The sequence below is a fragment of the Podarcis erhardii genome (assembly GCF_964252035.2).
Source record: "Podarcis erhardii genome assembly, chromosome: 4".
NCBI classification, from domain to species: domain Eukaryota; kingdom Metazoa; phylum Chordata; class Lepidosauria; order Squamata; family Lacertidae; genus Podarcis; species Podarcis erhardii.
This window is the reverse complement of record NC_138508.1, coordinates 23,213,658-23,233,026: the sequence shown is the minus strand read 5'-3', so window position 1 is coordinate 23,233,026 and position 19,369 is coordinate 23,213,658. Positions and strand designations below refer to the sequence as shown.

General features: G+C 44.3%; 1 protein-coding gene across 1 annotated transcript; it reads left to right on the top strand.

Moving 5' to 3' along the window:
* Window positions 1–4,600: 4,600 nt before the first annotated feature.
* On the top strand, window positions 4,601–9,033 carry LOC309341259 (vitelline membrane outer layer protein 1-like). The gene is made up of 3 exons (XM_081860842.1): window positions 4,601–5,267; window positions 6,765–6,859; window positions 8,650–9,033. Exons 1-3 carry the CDS (start codon window positions 5,094–5,096, stop codon window positions 8,942–8,944), a joined length of 564 nt encoding a protein of 187 aa, XP_081716968.1. The 5' UTR covers window positions 4,601–5,093; the 3' UTR covers window positions 8,945–9,033.
* The last annotated feature ends 10,336 nt before the right edge of the window (window positions 9,034–19,369 follow it).

Sequence of the window (19,369 nt, the reverse complement as noted above, 5' to 3'; positions counted from 1 at the left end):
GCCAAGAATTCTTGTACTATCTCCTTAGTTTGACCAAACTGCGGGAGGCAGTGGAACACAAGAGTGCCTGGTGTGCTCTGGTCCATGGGGTCACAAAGAGTTGGACATAACTAGACAACTAAATGACAACAACAGAATACCCAAGTGTGTAGCTGTACACAGTGGAGGCAGAGGAGATTAATTTTTGCAGGATTAATTCCCCTTGGTTGAGTTCAAGCTCAGATTCGCAGTAACTCTGGGGAGTTCAGTAGAATCCATCTGTTTCACAAAGTTCCTGGCCACTGTTGAAATGATGTGGTTTTAACGAAACTCTGTCTTCTAGTGGTATTGCCTAATCTCTTACTGTGTTCTGAAATAAGTGACACAGCTGAAATTTCTGGGCTATATATTGTCAAGGCTGCTATTCTTCAGCCAGCCTTCTGCATCTTGATTTGGAGCAGATTATTTTCCATGGATATCACCATCCCTGCTGTGGTCTTCTTGACCCTCTTCTGCTGCCTTGCACCTGCAGAAGCCCAGTTCGCTGCTTCTCTTCTCACTGTGTCAAATGGAGGAAAGTGGGGTACCTGGGGGCCGCTGAAATTTTGTCCACAAGGATATTTTGCTAATGGCTTCTCACTGAAGGTAAGGTTTGCTCCTGAGTTGTTGTCACATCTAGCTCTATCTAAATTTAGTTCTCTCTTTTCTTTCTGATCACTCCACAGAACATAGTTCTAGACCCAGTGTTTTTTCTCTAAAAAAGTTTAGGGGTACTCTCATTTTGACTCAAGAAAATAACCATTTTATAGTTCAAATTGGGAAAAATAAATACAGTAAATGGAACCTGTGTGTTAGGTAGGGAGGTCCTGAGCCATTGGCACCAATGACCTTTGGGCCAAATATGGCCAATGTCCTTCCAGCAGCCTCAGTTTGACTCAGAGCAGCCTTATTGAAATTAATATTCATTAGCAGAGTTCTTTAACATCAGTGTAAAGCTTATCTGAATAACACCCCCTATTTTCAGCACCCCCCGCTGCTAGTGGTCTGAGCTAGAAGACAGGGCATGGATAATTCCAGCTGAAAACTGTTGGATCCACACCATGTTAATTGCATTCGTTAACCATGAGTTCAATGAGATCTGTTTGACTCTGATTTCAACGGGACACTGATTTCAACGAGACTAAGCATAACCAACTTCGTGTGGATTCAACCCTGTGTCCCTTAGCCATTATTTATATGAGCAGTACTACAATCCTAGCTTTATCTTCATGTTTATTAAATCTCTTTCTGTCTTCTCTCACTAAGTGGAGTCAGACGAAGTTCCTGGTGATCAAACAGCCCTGAATGGAATACGCTTACACTGCACTGATGGTTCAACCATTGAGTCTAAAGTTGGACCGTGAGTAGCTTTCTTTTGGGTGTAATTGTTTGGAAGGTGGTGGTGGTGGGAAAGACTGTGATGAAATTATTTATGCTGGGTTAGATAAGCAGCAGGAAAAGGTAAAAGTCGGGATTCATCTTGCTTCTTCTAAGCTCTCAAAGGGTATTAACTCTACAATTTTGCTGTAGTTTAACCATCTAATAAATATTGCGAATGAAATACCAAAGCAATATTTTACAGTTTGATATACCCATGTAATAATAATAATAATAATAATAATAATAATAATAATAATAATAATTTTATTTATACCCCGCCCTCCCCAGCCAAGACCAGGCTCAGGGAGGGTAACTACTAATAATAAGTTGATTGAAATACAACTTAAAAACAAGATTAAAACATCAAAACATTAAAATGCAGCCTCATCACAGGAGAAGAAATGAAAAAGGAAAAAAGAGGGGGAGGGAGTCAAATTGATTCTAAGCCAAAGGCCAGGTGGAACAACTCTGTCTTACAGGCCCTGTGGAAAGAAATCAGATCCCGCAGGGCCCTGGTCTCATGAGACAGAGCGTTCCACCAGGCCAGAGCCAGTGTTGAAAAGGCCCTGGCTCTGGTTGAGGCTAATTTAACTTCTTTAGGGCCCGTGACCTCTAGGGTGTTGCTATTTATGGACCTTGAGGCTCTCTGTGGGGCATACCGGGAGAGGCGGTCCCATAGGTACGAGGGTCCTAGGCTGTGAAGGACTTTAAAGGTCAAAACCAGCCCCTTAAATCTGACCCTGTACTCCACCGGGAGCCAGTGCAGCTGGAGAAGCACTGGGTGAATATGCTCCCATGGCAGAGACCCCATGAGGAGCCTCGCTGCAGCATTCTGCACCCGCTGGAGTTTCTGGGACAGCTTCAAGGGCAGCCCTGTGTAGAGCAAATTACAGTAGTCAAGTACCAATGATACCTAATTCTGTGCTCCTGGCCAAGGGCCACTACCTTCACTGGGAGGAGAGAGTGTAGGGAAAGGCAGAGGCAGGTACAGTGTGAACGCATGAATGAGACTTTTGTAATGCTCACAAAGGCTTCATCCTGTTTTGAGCAAGCAGAGGGATGCTTGTGCATTTATAATTAGCATTGATGTCATCTTTGACAGGTGGGGATCCTGGACACAGGCCCAATATTGTTCCAGAGGCAATCTGGTCTCTTTCTCTCTGAAAGTGGAAGATCTGGTCTCTTTCTCTCTGAAAGTGGAAGAAGGCCGGGTGCTGAAGGGTCATGGACTTAACAGGGGTCGTTTTGGCTCACCGAGTCGTCGTTGCACCGGTTCTATCTGTGGGATACAGACAAAGGTGGAGGATAAACAAGGCCTGAGTGATGACACAGCACTTAATGATGTACACCTCTACTGCTGTTTCTGAGCCTTCTGCGTCTCCACATCTTACCATGTTTCTCTACTACTTTTCAGTAGTCGTGGATGTTAACTATCATTAAATATCAGCTGGAAAATGGTGTGTGTTGATCCGAATTGTGTAACTCTGTACATTTCCCTTCTGAATGAGAGGAAATGAAATGAAATAATGAAATGAAATGAAATGAAATAAATAAATAAGGGGCACAACTGTGCAGGTGTTGGTTAACCAACGTACAGATATTGTGCTGAGTCACAGTCTGAATTCATCTTGCTGGTCCTGAAATCAAACATAGCACACCCTGGCGTTTCCAGCCTAGAACTGAAATTATTTTGGTGGGTGGGGAAACATGTTTAAATCCAAATTTAGAAAGTAAAAGTGCCTGTGGGGCTGCTTTTAAAGGTGTCAGCTGGTACAGAGTGCATCTGCTTAGTTGCTGGTGGTGGGCAGGAGTAGCCATACTGACTGTTGGAGGCAATATGCCTCTGAAGAACACTTGCTGTGAATCACCAATGGGGAAAGCACTGGTTTTTTATTTTCTATTGGCATTTGGTTGGCCACTGTGAGAACAGGATGGTCAGATCCAGCAAGACTCTTCTTATGTTAAAAGATCAGAGCACATAATATCTATGCTTTATCAGTGCCATTGCTTACCTGTTCATTTCTGGACTCAGTATAAAATGCTGCAGATTACCTGTAAAGCGGCAAGTGGTTTGGGGCCAGGTTATCTGAATAATAATAATAATAATAAATTTTATTTATATCCCGCCCTCCCCAGCCGAAGCCGGGCTCAGGGCGGCTAACAACACTAAAACAGTACAACATTATGCACAGTACAACATTATGCACCCCCTGCACCGAAATTTATATGCCCGGGCCTTGAGTTTAGATTCTGAAGCCCTGCAGATGCATCTGTCATTCATATCTATTTGATTATCCAGCCCCAAAGGGTGTGTGTGTGTGTCTCTCTCTATTTAGGATCCACATACTTGTGAAATTCTCTCACTAGGCAACTATCTTGTGATGTCCAGGGATGTTTCTTATACAGTGGTACCTCGGGTTAAGTACTTAATTCGTTCCAGAGTTCAGTTCTTAACCTGAAACTGTTCTTAACCTGAAGCACCACTTTAGCTAATGGGGCCTCCTGCCGTTGCCGCACCGCCAGAGCACGATTTCTGTTCTCATCCTGAAGCAAAGTTCTTAACCCGAGGTTAATGCCTCAGAGGGGGCGTGTTCAGCAGCCTTTTGCTGCAGCGCCAGCCTCTCCCCGGCCTCATTCTTCACTGTCGTCCTTTGAGTTAGGTCTTAGTTCCTTGGCCTTGCTATCGACCTTAGGTTGGTCGCCCTGGTTGCCCAGGGGGCCTGGTAGGAGTTTTTCCATTTGGCATTAGGCTTTTTGGTTTTTTCGCCTACCTCGTAGCAATCGTCACAACTTTTGTGGTATTGGTGGGTAGGTTAGGCATTGGAATAATGTGTTGTGGTGTGTCGAAGGGCTAGGTGTGGCCATCGCCTATGCCTTCAATTTTTGGGTATTCCGTTAAAGGAATCTGGCGGTTGTGTATTCTGTCCGATGCCTGCTTGGCGGGAGGCCATGGCACGACCCTCGGTGACATCAGGGGAGAGCCTATAGTTGGACTAGCATCAACAGGCTCCACCTACTGGTGAATAAACCCACTTGTTTTAGAGATCCAATGCCTAAGCCAATACCTTTTCACTGCTGTAATCAATAAAGTTGTGGCCTTTCCTTGCCCATTAACCTTAAATCATGTGTCCTTGTGTATTCATTTCACATTGCGGGGGTCGGGTCCTCGAACAACAACTTATATGTTACCCCTCATTCCACTGGAATTTTCTTTCCTTCTGGTAGTGGTTTTTTCCATGATCTGCAGCCTGCGAACTGTAGGTCAGAATGGCTCATTATGGGGCCAGTTTGCACCCCAGCATGTATGATTCACAAACCTAGACTCAGCATTTAGTGACGTTTCTCCCTTCTTTCACATCTCCTGAATTTTCATTGTTGCAGTTCCAAGGATGTGGATATAATACCCGAGTGGGTTGAGGGACATTGCAAAGATAGAGAAGAGGTTAAATTTTTGCAGGATTATTTCACCTTGGATGAGTTCCAGCAACTCTGAGAGGGTTTGGGGAATCCAACTCTTTTGTAAACTTCCTGGCCACTTTTTGACATGATGTGCATTTAATGCAACTCTGTCTTCTGGTGGTATTGCCTGACTTCTTACTGAGTTCTGGAAATAGCAGCACAGCTCAAAGTCCTGGGCTATAAATTCCCAGTTTTCTTTAACTTTCTGCTCCTTGATTCAGAGCAAATTACTTTCCATGGATTTTACCGTCCTGGCTGTGGTCTTCTTGACCCTCTCCTGCTTCCTTGCGCCTGCAGAAGCCCGAAACTATAATTCTATCCTCACAGTGTCAAATGGAGGACCGTGGGGTATTTGGGGTGCAATCCAGTTTTGTCCAGCAGGATCTTATGCTCATGGCTTCTCACTGAAGGTAAGGTTTGCTCCTGAGATGTTGTCACATCCAGCTCTCTCTAAAGTTCTTCCCCTCCTTTCTTTCCTTTCCCAGAACATAGTTTTAGACCTCCGTGAGGAGGAGGGGGCACAGGCAATGGCTGTCCTCTTAAGTCTATTATTCTTCCCCTTTGTCTAAAAGGTGGAGAAGTGTTAAGGAACGATGAACCAGATATCAGCAGCCAGGTGATGGGCTGGTTTCCTCTTCCCCTACCCTGAGGTTGATCAGGAGAGATTCTGTTAAATTCATTTCTTTACTGGGAAAATATTCTAGCATGGTTTGTTTCCATGTGTGTGTGTGTCTTTAGGGGTGCAAGTCCCCCTCAATGCCACAGGCTGTATGTAAGTGGTTGCATCCAAAATGAAGCCCTTCCAATTGTCTCACAGGGCAATATCTTTTGGAGGTACTGTATTTGGCTCAGCTTTACTCAGAGAAGCCTGATGCAATTAATAGACTTTAGTAGTGTTCATTAATGGGACAAATCTGTGTAAAGCTTAGTTGAATACCATCCCTATTTCCCCCACCCCTCACCCCCAGTGATCTGTGCAGGGAATAAGAGATTTTTCCTCAATGGTAAAATTGTTTTCCTTCTGTGCTATGTGGTTAGAATGGGACTCCGTGATATTATTGAATGCCACCCCAGTGGTGCAAGATTCCAGAGTTTCCAGGCATTTAGCTGGGGTTCATGTTTTCTTTAGAGTGAGGCTGCTCCTCCTGCTCCGCTGGCACACATGGAGTAAAGAGATCTATTAGCAGCTGCTCTTCATCTCCATCCTGCAGTTTGTCCTCCACTGAGGCACTTTTCTCCTGCACCCCATTTTCCACATCAGGCTCCCAGGGGGTAGAGAAATCAGTCATCATCAGCTCCTCAGGTAGCTGGTCTCACTGCTGCACTAACTGCTGCTGGAGCATCTACCTGATCTACTCCAGGGAAGTTGCTGTTCCTCCCTTCATTTTGGCATGGGCACACCTTCCTCACAGGTCCACCTCCAGGAAACACAAATCTCACCTTCTGACACCACTGTTGCATACCAGCCCAATTTCCAAGTGGTGAGAGATTCCAGGAGTTCCAAGTGCTTACCCAGGGTTCGGGTTTCCTTTTAGAATAAGGCACAGTGGAGACTGTGGTGTCTTTATGACCTATGGTTTAATTTGCACATACATACAACCTGAGCCCACAATGGAGAGGTTTACAGCATTACCTACAAAAGGGTTTTGCTTCTCTCGTAGCCTTGGATACAAACAGAAATCAAACATTATTCTCTGGCCCTCTGCTTGCTGCTTTTCTTTTACCTCACATCACCAAAAACTCTGCTCTAAAACCCAGGCTTGTCTTTCTAACTATCTAAGAGTTGAAGGAGGGGTCCCACCCATTTGGTGTCTGGCACAGAGCCCTTTTTTCTTTGTTCTCTGAATGGGCCATCACCCAGATAATCACCTCATGAGGAAGCTAGCTTGGCATATTTTTCCCAATAGGTAGAGCCAGTTCAAGGCCTTGGGGATGATACAGCCCTGAATGGAGTCCGTCTCCACTGCACTGATGGATCAATAATTGAGTCTTCAGTTGGACCGTAAGTAGCTTTCTTGCTTTCATTTATTCTTTGGTGTAATTGTTTGGAAGACGGGAGGGGCTGACAGGAAATTACTTACGCTGGGTTAAATCAGCACCACCAAAAGGTGAACATCAGGATTCATACTGCCTGTTCAAAACTCTCAAGTGGTATCAACTCTAGCATTTTCCTGGTTTCGAACACTACTTTGCAAGACCACAGAATTCATGGCAAATCCAGCCTGAGGGGCTGGCACTGCTGGACACTTGCTGAGGCCTGTACTCCAGTAGGGGACCCTGTACCAACCTCTGGCTCTTCCTTGCTTAGCTCCTCCTCCTCCTTGCATGTTCACTTAACCTCTCTGAGCAAGTGGGTAGTGCAAGGAGGAAGGAGGACGAGCAGATTCTGCTCTTCCTGCCCTCCTCTTTTGCCATATGTGTTGGACTCAGAGAAGAAGGCAAATGAAGGGGCAGTGGTGGCACTTAAGGAAGGAAACATTAAGGCAGAGCTTTCCAAACTGTGTGTCACAACACATTTGTGTGTCAGCTGCAGTGTGTAGGTGTGTCGCGTGAACTCTCCCCACACTCCTTCATGAAAAATTCAGAAAGCTCTGTATTAAGGGGATCTTACTCAAGGCCAAATCTGGACCTGGCTCTGCCTCATGGAAGCCAAGAAACGAATAGAGACAGACTCCAATTCTATTCAAGAGAACCAGGATGTTCTTAGAAAACACCATATTACTGTCAGGAATTAGATAACTGGAAGGACTACAAGTGAAGTTATTTGTTTGGGAGTTGCATTGAGTTCAGTGAGACTTACTTCTAGGTAAAGTGTTTGTCACTGGAAGGACAGATCGTGAAGCTGAGGCTCCAATACTTTGGCCACCTCATGAGAAGAAAAGACTCCCTGGAAAAGACCCTGATGTTGGGAAAGATGGAGGGCACAAGGAGAAGGGGACGACAGAGGACGAGATGGTTGGACAGTGTTCTCGAAGCTACAAACATGAGTCTGACCAAACTGCGGGAGGCAGTGGAAGACAGGAGTGCCTGGCATGCTCTGGTCCATGGGGTCACGAAGAGTCGGACACGACTAAACGACTAAACAACAACAAAGTGTTTGTAGGATTGCAGCCCAAGTCAGTTATTGTTTTTCCTTACAGGACCACTAATTATTAAAGTACTAGCCCACATTTCCTCCCAAAGAAGTACTTTATTTTAAAAGTACTGTTAAAACAAAACATATTCAAAACATTTGAAACCAATTTTAAACTATCTAAAGCCTACCCCTGTACCCAGGCATATGATACCCTAGTTGTTGGTGTTTTCTTCTTGACAGCAGGGATGGAGGATCATAATCCTATATCCCACATTACATCCTCTGAAATATACTGGTTGTTTTGCTTCAGGAGAGTTCTCTAACTTAAAAGAAGTCGAGCCCTAGTGAACTGATCTATGTGCCCTGTCATCTCTCTCCTTTTCCAGTAAATATATAATTTTGCTAGATCATTCTACCAAGCAAGATTTATTGTAAATGAAACATCAAAATGATATCAAACAGTTTCATAGACTTACTAAGTCTACCTAACTCTGGGTTCCTGGCCATGGACTACTGCCTTCACTGGGAGGGGAGAGTGTTGGGGTAGGAAGGAGGGGCAGAGGCAGGTACGTTGTGGACATTTGAAGACAGCAGTGGAAAGGCCTTTGAGGCTTTTGGAGCATCCTTTTGGAATGCTTACAAGTGCTTGGTCCCATTTGGAGCAAGCAGAGGGATCCTTGTGCATTTCTAATTAACATTAGTATCTTCTTTGACAGGTGGGGATCCTGGAAAGAAATTAAATACTGTCCCCAAGGCAATCTGGTCTCTTTCTCTCTGAGAGTGGAAGAACACCAAGGCCAAGGCGATGATACAGCAGCCAACAACGTCCAGTTCACCTGCCAAGGCGGAACTGCACTGACAGGCCAGGGACTTGCCTGGGGTAGATTTGGCTCTTGGAGCAGTCGCTGCTATTCTGGTTCTGTCTGTGGGATCCAGACAAAGGTGCAGGGTTACCAAGGCGAGCGCGATGACACAGCACTTAATGATGTGGAGCTCTTCTGCTGCCGCTGAACGCTATGGTGTCTCCTTATCATACAATGTTTCTCTGCTACTTTTCAGTTGTCATGGATGTTAACCACAATTAAATATCAGCTTGAGAATGGTGTGTGTCTATTTGGAACCGAATTACTTAACTCTGCACCTATCACTTCCCAATGAGAGGCAATGAAAAATATTAAACAAGGGGCACAGCTATGCAGGTGTTGATAGTGTTGGAGGCACTGTTCTGTCAATTTGCTTAGTAAGAAACCAGCCTGCTACCAACATTCTGTATTTTCAACCAATATGTGGGGTGGGGTGGGGTGTGTGGAGAAGTGCAAGTCACAAAGGTAATAAACCAGGCATAGGCAAACTCGGCCCTCCAGATGTTTTGGGACTACAATTGCCATCATCCCTAGCTAACAGGACCAGTGGTCAGGGATGATGGGAATTGTAGTCTCAAAACATCTGGAGGGCCATGTTTGCCTATGCCTGTAATAAACTATGGGGGAAACACAACAACTGCCTGCAGAAAGGACTTCCCAGTTGTGCGTGAACATCAGTGTACTTCCTGCTGAAGTGACCACTGTCCCAAATAGCTGTGTGATTGAGCAGCAACTTTTATATTTTACAACCAAGAGGGAGCAGCAAAGGCAGACGTTCATGCTATTTTTAACTTGGGTCTTCCTTCCTTCCAGGTGTACGTGTGTGTGTGTGTGTGTGTGTGAGAGAGAGAGAGAGAGTGTGTCTGTATACATTTTTAAAATCACCCAATCAACACACCTTAGCGTTAATGTTTCATTGTCCAAATGGAAGCCTCTGAACAGGAGACAATCGCCTGCCCTTTCTATCGCCCCATACTGGTTCAAGGTAATTTATTGCAAGCATTGTTACTTTAATCCCAACAATTCTTAAGCTTACCTTCCAACACAACACGGGCAACGATCTTGTGTGCTTTCGGGCACTGTGCCTGAAAAAAGTGTAGTCTGAAATCTCACAAGATTGCAGCGGCCATTTTGGCCTCTGTCCTCTCTTTAAAAAGGATGTCCCATTCCCCCCCCCCCCCAGGCAGTTGATGGATATGCTTAGGCAGAGGAAATTTGTAGTTGACTATGTGTTGGTACAAGGATTTTGGATTGTGCCCTTACCAGCTTCCTATCCTTTCCATTCTCCTGAAATCTGGAAATGCAGAGAGGTTCTCACCATCTTTATATGTTTTTAAACTTTAGGTTTTCTGGAAGATCTCCAATAAGGTACTTTCCATAATGTTTGCCTTCCCATCAACATGTTGTGAAAAAAAAAACCCACTGATAAATAATATGACTGTGGTTGCTGGTTGCAGGGACAGAAGTTTGTCACAAGCACAGCTTCTCCAAGTTCTGATTGACATACAGACATTTTACAAAAAACAACAACCCCAAAACCAAAAAACCCCAATCTTTTCATGAAGTGTTACAGGTGGTGGTGGGAGGTCGACACAAATAAACCTTTGGTACTGCACAGAATGCAGCTTATGTAAATTAGAAACCTGGTTGGTTGTGATTTACCATGTGAGTTCTAAGCTCGCCTGCTGTCCCACATGTAGTCCTTTTGGCACTAGGTGGCGCTGTGGGTTAAACCACAGAGCCTAGGGCTTGCCGATCAGAAGGTTGGTGGTTCGAATCCCCACAACGAGGTGAGCTCCTGTTGCTCGGTCCCTGCTCCTGCCAACCTAGCAGTTTGAAAGCACGTCAAAGTGCAAGTAGATAAATAGGTACCACTCCGATGGGAAGGGACACGGCATTTCTGGTTTGCCAGAAGCGGCTTAGTCATGCTGGCCACATGACCCGGAAGCTGTACGACGGCTCCCTCGGCCAATAAAGCGAGATGAGCGCTGCAGCCCCAGAGTCGGTCACGACTGAACCTAATGGTCAGGGGTACCTTTACCTTTACCTTAAATATCTTTTTATTGACACACCTGCTTTAAGGTTCCTTCTTTGGGTCCCCCACCAAGTAAAGTGTGATGGGTGGAAAGAGTCTTTTTGGTAGTGGCATCCTGGTTATTTAATGCCTTGCCCAGCTAAGCTTATCTGGGTGGCCCCAATACTGTAATCCTTTTGGCATTAAGTGAAGATCTTTTCATTTTTCCAGGTGTTTTATGTTTTTAACATAGTTCAGTGATTTTGGGCTGCTTGGTATGGTTTGCTGCTGTGATTTCTAACTGCGATTATTTGTTTCTGATAATTATTGAACAATATATGAATGTTGTCAGTAGGATAAAGAAACACATACATTCATGCTTCCTCAAAGGGACTGGTTGTATTCCACTGGTTACAACAGGCTCAGAGCCAAATTCAGGCAAATTGAAGGACAGGAGATTCTCTCCTCAGGGATATACAAGGTACTGTACCCTACTGCAAGTACCTCAGTAATTTATCATTCATTAAGTAGCACAAGGCTGCTCTGGTTTTGGATTTTAAATATATCACAAGATGTTCCTTCTTAAATACCAAGGTGTACCTTTCTTTTGAGTGGCTTATCTTCTTTCCTTCCAAAGGAAGCAAATGAGAAAAGGGAAATGTGTGCTTTTCCTTCACAAGACTCGTGAATTCATTCAAAGGGTGACTGTTGCTTGAACACATTGTTGATTATTACAGTCTATACTTATTTATGTTTCTTGCAGACACATGTGCCAGAAATCCATAGGCCAATCAAGTCACTGGATGGATAGCAAGAGGGAAATAACCAATTGCATTACGTACAAAAGAATGAAAAGGGAAAGGGTAGAGCGCCAAAGTACACTCTAAGGCTAATTGGTTTTGGAGGCACATACTCAAGGAAACCAGTTTTGGGGATGGGCAAGTCATAGAAACTCTATAGTCGTTCCTCTGCTCTCTGCTCAGCTATGGATAGTGAAAGGTGAACCTGTCCATACCAGTTTCTCACTATTTCAGACTTAAGTCTGTTCTAATCCCAGAAGTAACTCCTCACCCCCAGAAGGCCACAGGAGGAGAATATTGTGCATGCATGCAGGGGAATGTTATAATAACTGGGTAGGCTATGAATTTTGCTCTAATTTGGAATCATTTCTTCAGAAGACAGATCTGTAAGTTTATGTTTCTGACAAAGGGCAGTGTATGAACTTTAATTTGGATATTGCCGTCGTTGTCTTTTCTTTTTACAGGCTTGGATCATGGAGAGAGATTGAGAAATGCAAAAGAGGCAACCTGGTGTCTTTTTCTATGAGTGTGGAACCAGCACAAGGGATATTTGATGATACAGCAGCCAATAACATTCATTTCATGTGTGATGATGGGTCTACACTGAAGGGCAAGTCTCCATCCTGGGCGAAATTTGGCCCCTGGAGCAGCAACTGCACTACGGGCTTCATATGTGGCATCCAAACAAAGGTGGAAGATAACCAAAACAGTTCTGATATGACAGGACTTAATTATGTGCGGATGTTCTGTTGTGACTGATCTGCCACCCTGCTGCACAGCCCTCGTCCGCTGGCAGCAGAGGATGACAGTGTGCAGTGGTGGTGCTTACCTGACCTCCTGAAAGCTGAACTGCTGCTGCTTGCTGGAAGGGAGAGGGGCAAGGCATTGGGGAGCTTGGTGTGGTGCAAACACATTGGCAGAGCCAATCCAGTACTCCTGCTGGTGTGTTTGCATTGTGCCGACTGCTTCTCTTTCTGTCCTTCCTTGTAAGCAGCAGTGACTCATCTGTTGGAAGGGTCACTGATTCCCCTCCCCCTGAATCAGATAAGGCGATTGTATTTAGACAGAATATAGCATGATTTTGGAAATCTCTGGGGTCTCTTTCAATTTTCAACTGCTACAAGCATATGTGGACTGCTTTTTTAAAATCAACAACAACAACAACAACAACAACAACAACAACAACAACAACACAAGCTTACTTATAATGAAGTAGTCATGCACCAGATCATTAAAAAAGCTAAGCGATTCTCTTGTTTCAATTAAGTCTTAAAATATTAGACACGCTAACCCTCGTGTTACATTTGGGGAAAATGTTTGGTTAATTCTCTGCATCATTTGATACTTTGTTACAGTTCACTTTTTTGTTGTTATATTAAAACTCAGTGAAAATATTATAAAAAAGACATTCACCAGACAAATTTATTGAAAGATGGAATGAAGTTCATTTATGAATCATTGGAATACCAAATTTTGTGACAACAGAAACTATATATGTTATTTCCTCTTACAGAATTCCTTTTGATTATTTCTCTCATACAGAAAAACACATGAGAGACATCTTTCTATAATACATTCGTTGACCGCCTGTTCTGTTCTTTCACTGTTAAAAAAGAAATAAAATAAGCTGAAGCATATGTTTATCTCTTACACATCCTATGGATCAGTTACAGATAGGTAGCCGTGTTGGTCTGCCATAGTCAAAACAAAACAAATTCCTTCCAGTAGCACCTTAAAGACCAACTAAGTCAGTTCTTGGTATGAGCTTTTGTGTGCATGCACACTTCTTTTTTTTTTTAAAATAATTTTTATTAAGGTTTTCCAAATTAAAACAAATTAAATCCAATTTATAAACTTTTTCCAATAACTAGGACTTCCCCTCCCCACCCCCTCATGTATTCCAAATCTTCCAAATAAACAATTAGGTTCAACAAATTCTTATCCCCAAATTGCAATCATCCTCCATTACCCAGTTTAGCGTAATTCCCATCCCCCTAAGATCGATCTATTCCCTTCCACGAGTTTCCCCCTTTCAAACATAATACAAAAAACAAAACAAAACATAGAATTAAATAATAATTTTACAACCTTTGGATTCCAACTTTCCCTCCCCCTTTTCCCTGTTACGTTCCTCCTAACCCTCCATCTCTAATATCTTCCTGGAGTTCCCACATTGCGTTAAACCCACATCCCTCTGATTCTTTGCCAGTCTTATTAATTGCAAATGTCCAATCATTAAATTACGAATGTCCAATCCTAAAAGAAGTCTAACGAGAAGAGGGTCCATTTCTTCTATCCAGATTTTTATATCCAGGAGTAAAAACTCCAATTTTAAATCCACAAGCTTGTCAAATCTGGATATCCCAAATATCCCCTTTCCCATTTCTGTCCAGTTCTTGTTATTTCCTTGTTCTTGTCGGCCATTCTCCTCCTTTTTGTTTCTCTGTTCTCCCACAGAAATGTTCTTTCTCCAAAAGTTTCTAATATCCCTGCAGAGGCTTGTTGTTCAGGAACAAAACATTACATCATGATCCTTTCATTTTCCAACAGATAGTTCCATTGTTTCCTATAGTATGTAGACCTCTGTAGACAAAATAGTGTTCCATTTCTGCAGTTTCCCAGGAGATTAAAAGTTCTATTCAACTGCACATGTTTCCTGTCAAAAACACATGCAATATCCCTCAGCTCCTCTAGGTGGATTCCCGTAACAAAGTTCCCTTCCAAAGCCCATCCACCAGTCCAAATAGCTTATTTATCCTTATTTGAACAATTTGAAACAATTTATACCCAACTTATATCAAATGTAACCGGCAAAGTCCATAACCAAGTCTCTGTTACATTCTTCCGTTTTGACAGCTCCTTGACAGCTGTCAAAACCTGTCAAAACCTCCGTTACTCTTCTCCAGGCATTTTCACGAATCGCTCCAGGGATTCCGGGGGGGGGGGGTGTTGCTTTTTAATACAAATTCCACTTTTCTCCTCCGGCTCAATCTTATAAATTTCCCTCGCGAAGTTGCTAATTCGGTGAAATAAGGTTACTCTCGATCTTAGTTATCCATTCCTTTGTTTTGGCTCTTCTACAATTTCGGGGGGGGATGACTTCCTTTTTTCCACCTCCCCCGTTCGCTCCAAATTTTAAAAATTTGTCCCCTTTTTTTTTGTCCATATTCCAATTACTCACGGGTTCTTCTTTTAGATCCAAATTTTCAATAGAAGAAGTCAGCGCTCTCCGCCGGATGGCATGCGGCTGCGCTCGGCAGGGATAGCAGAGAACTCAAGCACCACGCTTCTCCCCGGCACCCGATCCGGAGCCTTTAAAAAGGCTCCTTCACGAGTCGGGAGGGCGCTAACGGTGCCAGCCGAGTCTCCATGTCCACGGCCTCCTCTGGCCGTGGTTTTTAAGGGTCCCCGCATCGCCGGTGCGGTAGGACCCAGCCCCTGCCGAGCAGACTCCCTCCGGAGCTCGGAGGGAGTCCGCCATTCGGCGCTGGCGCCAACCCGGAAGTGCATGCACACTTCTTCAGATACACTGAAACAGAAGTTTCCAGACCCTTCTATATAGTGAGAAGGTGGGGAGGGGTATTACTCAGAAGGGTGGTGGGATTGGGTGATTGGCAGATAGCTGTGATGAGCCTGTTGACGACTCTTAACGACTGCAATAGGTCTTACAGGAAAAAGCAAGGGGTGAAAAGGTGAAAAATGGCTTTGTCATGTATAATGAGATAAGAATCCAAGGTCTTTGTTCAGACCAGGTTTCTCCATGGTTTTAAGTTTGGTGATAAGTTGTAATTCAGCAGCTTCTCTTTCCAGTCTATTTCTGAAATTCCTTTGTAGTAAAACAGCTACTTTGAGATCTTGTATAGAATGTCCTGGGAGATTGAAGTGTTCTCCTACTGGTTTCTCTGTCTTGTGATTCCTGATGTCCGATTTATGTCCGTTTATTCTTTGGCGTAAGGTCTGGCCTGTTTGTCCAATATAGAGAGCTGAAGGACACTGTTGGCATTTTATGGCATACACAATGTTAGACGATGAGCAATTAAATAGTCCCGAGATGGTATGTGTGATGTTGTTGGGGCCAGTAATGGTGTTGTCCGGGTGTATGTGGCAGCAAAGTTGGCATCTGGGTTTATTGCAGGCTCTGGTGCCAGTGTCCGTGTTAGGTCTGGTTGTAGTATTATTGTGGGTTAGGAGTTGTTTAAGACTGGGTGGCTGTCTGTAGGCAATGAAAGGTCTTCCTCCCAGAGCTTGAGAAAGAGAACTGTCATTGTCCAGGAGAGGTTGTAGATCTCTGATGATGCATTGTACTGTTTTAACTTGGGAGCTGTATGTGATGACTAGAGGTGTTCTGTTATTTTCTTTTTTGGGTCTGTCTTGTAGCACATCCTATGGAGTAAATGTAGGTTTGTGGACGGTAACAAGTGTTTCTTGTAAAAATAAAATTTGTCTTGGGACTTGTCCACATTTGAGCTGTAACTCACTAGGAATCCACATTTTATCGCTTTGAATTTGCCCTCATTAGTCCACACAGTCAGGTAATTGGAGTTGAGGACCCAGTCAGTGAATGTGTGTCTGTGTTGTCAACCATTTCCATTGTTTTTTGGTCCCTCTGAGTTTTCGTGTTCCTGCCTCCACAGGTTAAAAAGGCAGCACTGCTCTTTTCCCCCTCATATCTTCCAACCTCCAGCTGAGAATGTCCATGACCCCCCCCCCAAAATAAATAAATTCCTGAACATATTTGTGCACATAAGTTATTTAGGAATAGTGAAAATAATAATAGAATCATAGAGTAATAGAGTTGGAAAGAACTATGAGAGTCATCTAGTCCCATCCCCTGCAATGCATGATGTAGGGTTCAAACCCACAACCCTGGGATTAAGAGTCTCATGCTACCCTCTAAGCCAGGCATGTACAACATGTCAATCATGAGACTCCCAGTCAACCGTGGGGTTGTTTGTGGTCAGTCGCAGGGCCTTTCTCTGCAACATCAGATGCAGAAGTGCAGGCGCAGGAGGCAGGCTTAGCGTGGTTTTCCAAATGGGGAAGGGGGTGGCTGCTGGAGACAGAGGGAGGCACGAGGAGGAGCCACGTGGGAAAGCTCCCTTTGACAGGGAGGGAAGGAGGGAGGGAGAGGGCAGGCGCTATCGGGATCCACATCAGCTGCGTGGCTCCTGTTGACAAGGGGGAAGAGAGATCGCATGCTGTTTTGGGGGTGGGGGTATGTTATATACTAAGCTTGGAACCTAGAACAATAGGGAGGTAGGATCCTAGAATGCAACAGCTGATTGGCTTGCAGGAGAAGACCCATCAGGCTCCAGGAGGGAAGCAGAATCAGCCAATCAGACGGGACTCATTGTGTAAATAATGTATATAAAGGCTCAAGGGGTTTTTTTTTTGGGGGGGGGGATTCAATCACTGTTTTACAAGCAGCAATAAAGAGCACAAAATCACTGCAGGACTCCAAGTATATTTCAGGGTAGGAGAGGTTTCGCACAGGACAGCTCCGCAGCCCAACTGGTTTGAGGGGGGGAGAGAGAGAGCTGCTGGGGGAGGGAGGGAGAGAGAGAAAGGGCTGGCTTGGGGGGGGGGAAGACAGCTAGGTGCCGGCCCACCCTGCACCCATCCCTGGGTGGTAGATCACTCCCTGTTTTTGATAATGGATCATGGAGCAGCAAGTTGCCGAATCCTGTTCTAAAGCACAGTGCACAGTACTAGTCTTTGGCACTGACATGATGTCCTCACCCTTCTGACAGCCCTCCCCACTCCCACAGGCAAATGGGTTCTGGTTGTGGAGGCATTTCCTAAAGGTCCTGCCCCCTTTAAATCCCCTGCTCACATTCATATTTCCTCACTCGGCTTAAGGACGCTTTCATTCTGCCTGGCAGCTGAGAGACAGTAAGTAGAACTACCTTGCTCTGCTCTAAGAAGTTTGGTAAGGGAAGACAAGGGTTGCAACATGACCAGATTTACAGAAGCCTGATCAGTAGCCAGTAACCAGTGGGGATCCAGCCAAGCATTCTTGTTAGTGGTATTAGGCCCTACTTTTTGTGAAAAGTGTACCCCGCTTTTCACAAAAGATTTCAGGGTATTTAACCATGCATTCCTTTGGAAGTGTTGCAAATCTATGGCAGCATCCCCCGACCTTGTGATCTCTAGATGTTCTGGACTACAATTCCCATCAGCTGGAACCACCACCGTGTTTGCTGGCTGGGGATGATGGGAGTTGCAGTCTGGAGCATATGGAATTTACCAGGGTGGGGAAGGTTGGCCTAAGGGGCGCTGCAAGGCTATGCCCTTTCCATGTAAAAATTTGTAGATCAGTGTTGCAGGAGGTCCCAGGCATCCCCCAGCATCTCCTAGTAGGGCTGGGAAGTCCCCTGTCTGAAACTTTGGAGAGTAGCTCTAGTGTGAACAGAACTAAGCTAGATAACCAATGGCCTGACTTAGAATAAGGCTAAAAATGGTTATTATAAAGAGTTCTGCAGAAGAAATATATCTACTCCCTCTGTGTTGTCTATCCCTCTCCCACTAACACCAGACTTTAGTAAGACCAGCAGAATACTGGTGCCTGCAGAAGCTCACCAGTATTCCCCACTGCCCCCTGCAAAGCTGTGGGAAAGAGGACCAGTTCATCTCTTAGGGACAGTTTCCAACTGTTTTTCAAACTGGTGCTCTGGTGTGGAATTAATAATGCTGTGAGTTTGCTACCATAAGTTCCAAGATGCTTAAGGATGGGTTGGCTACAGGGAAATTGATTGGCTCTGCTAAGAGCCTAAGGCATTAGGCAGAGACAGAAGAAAGGAAAACTCACCCACCTTCAGTTAGCCACAGGTCTTAGGCTTATGCACACATTACACTGGGCAGAGGTGTATCCTTTCTCTACACTTATACTAGTGCTTGTGTGAAAGAGTGTACACTGATTGATTTGTGCACCTCAGCTACAGTGCACACAGGTACGCAGAATTACACTTACAGGAATGCACTGAGGGGACACCCCTTGAGGTGAAAAACAAGAGCAGGCTGGAGCAAGAAAGACAAATGTAGCGGAAGTACTTTCCTCCATTTATTTATTTATTTATTTATTTATGCTTTCTACTTGCTAGTATGAGTATCTGCCAAATAAATTGTGATGATGGCAGGTAGCTGAGTGGAGTCTCCTGTCAATTCTATTTAAATGTTACACCTGTCTTCACCCTAAATCGTTTTACTTTATTGAGCTATTTGGGGCTGATAGGAAGTATGTGTTTATTTCAAGTTAAATGACAATTTGTATTTCCATCCCTAGGTGTTACAATTTCTCCCTTCTATCTTACACCTGAGACTGTGTGTGTGTGTGTGTGTGAGAAATTCCTTAAGAAAAAGAGAAACAGAAATTGGAGGGGGAGTTTTAATAGGAAGGCCAAATTGCCAAGACATAGGAAATACAACAACTTGGTTGTTGAACGCCTTGCGACTCGAATGTTTTGGCTCCTGAACGCCGCAAACCTGGAAGTGAGTGTTCTGGTTTGCAAATGTTCTTTGGAACCCAAACATCCGATGGGGTTTCCGTGGCTTCCTATTGACTGCAAGAAGCTCCTGCAGCCAATCAGAAGCCACGTCTTGGTATTTAACATTTTTGGAAGTTGAACAGGCTTCCGGAATTGGATTCTGTTCAAGAACCAAGGTATGGCTGTACATTTTGGCAAGGGTGAAGGGTGGGTAAGAAATTCACGTTTTAGTTAGTTAGAAATCAAAAGGTGTAGTCAGAAAAGCCATCAACTGA

What these genes read in the sequence shown, in the direction of transcription:
- LOC309341259 (XM_081860842.1), top strand. Translation starts at nt 5,094, where the DNA reads ATGGATTTTACCGTCCTGGCTGTGGTCTTCTTGACCCTCTCCTGCTTC. An exon ending in CTCATGGCTTCTCACTGAAG is followed by an intron (nt 5,268 to 6,764) that starts GTAAGGTTTGCT and finishes TTTTCCCAATAG; the next exon opens with GTAGAGCCAGTTCAAGGCCT. An exon ending in ATTGAGTCTTCAGTTGGACC is followed by an intron (nt 6,860 to 8,649) that starts GTAAGTAGCTTT and finishes CTTCTTTGACAG; the next exon opens with GTGGGGATCCTGGAAAGAAA.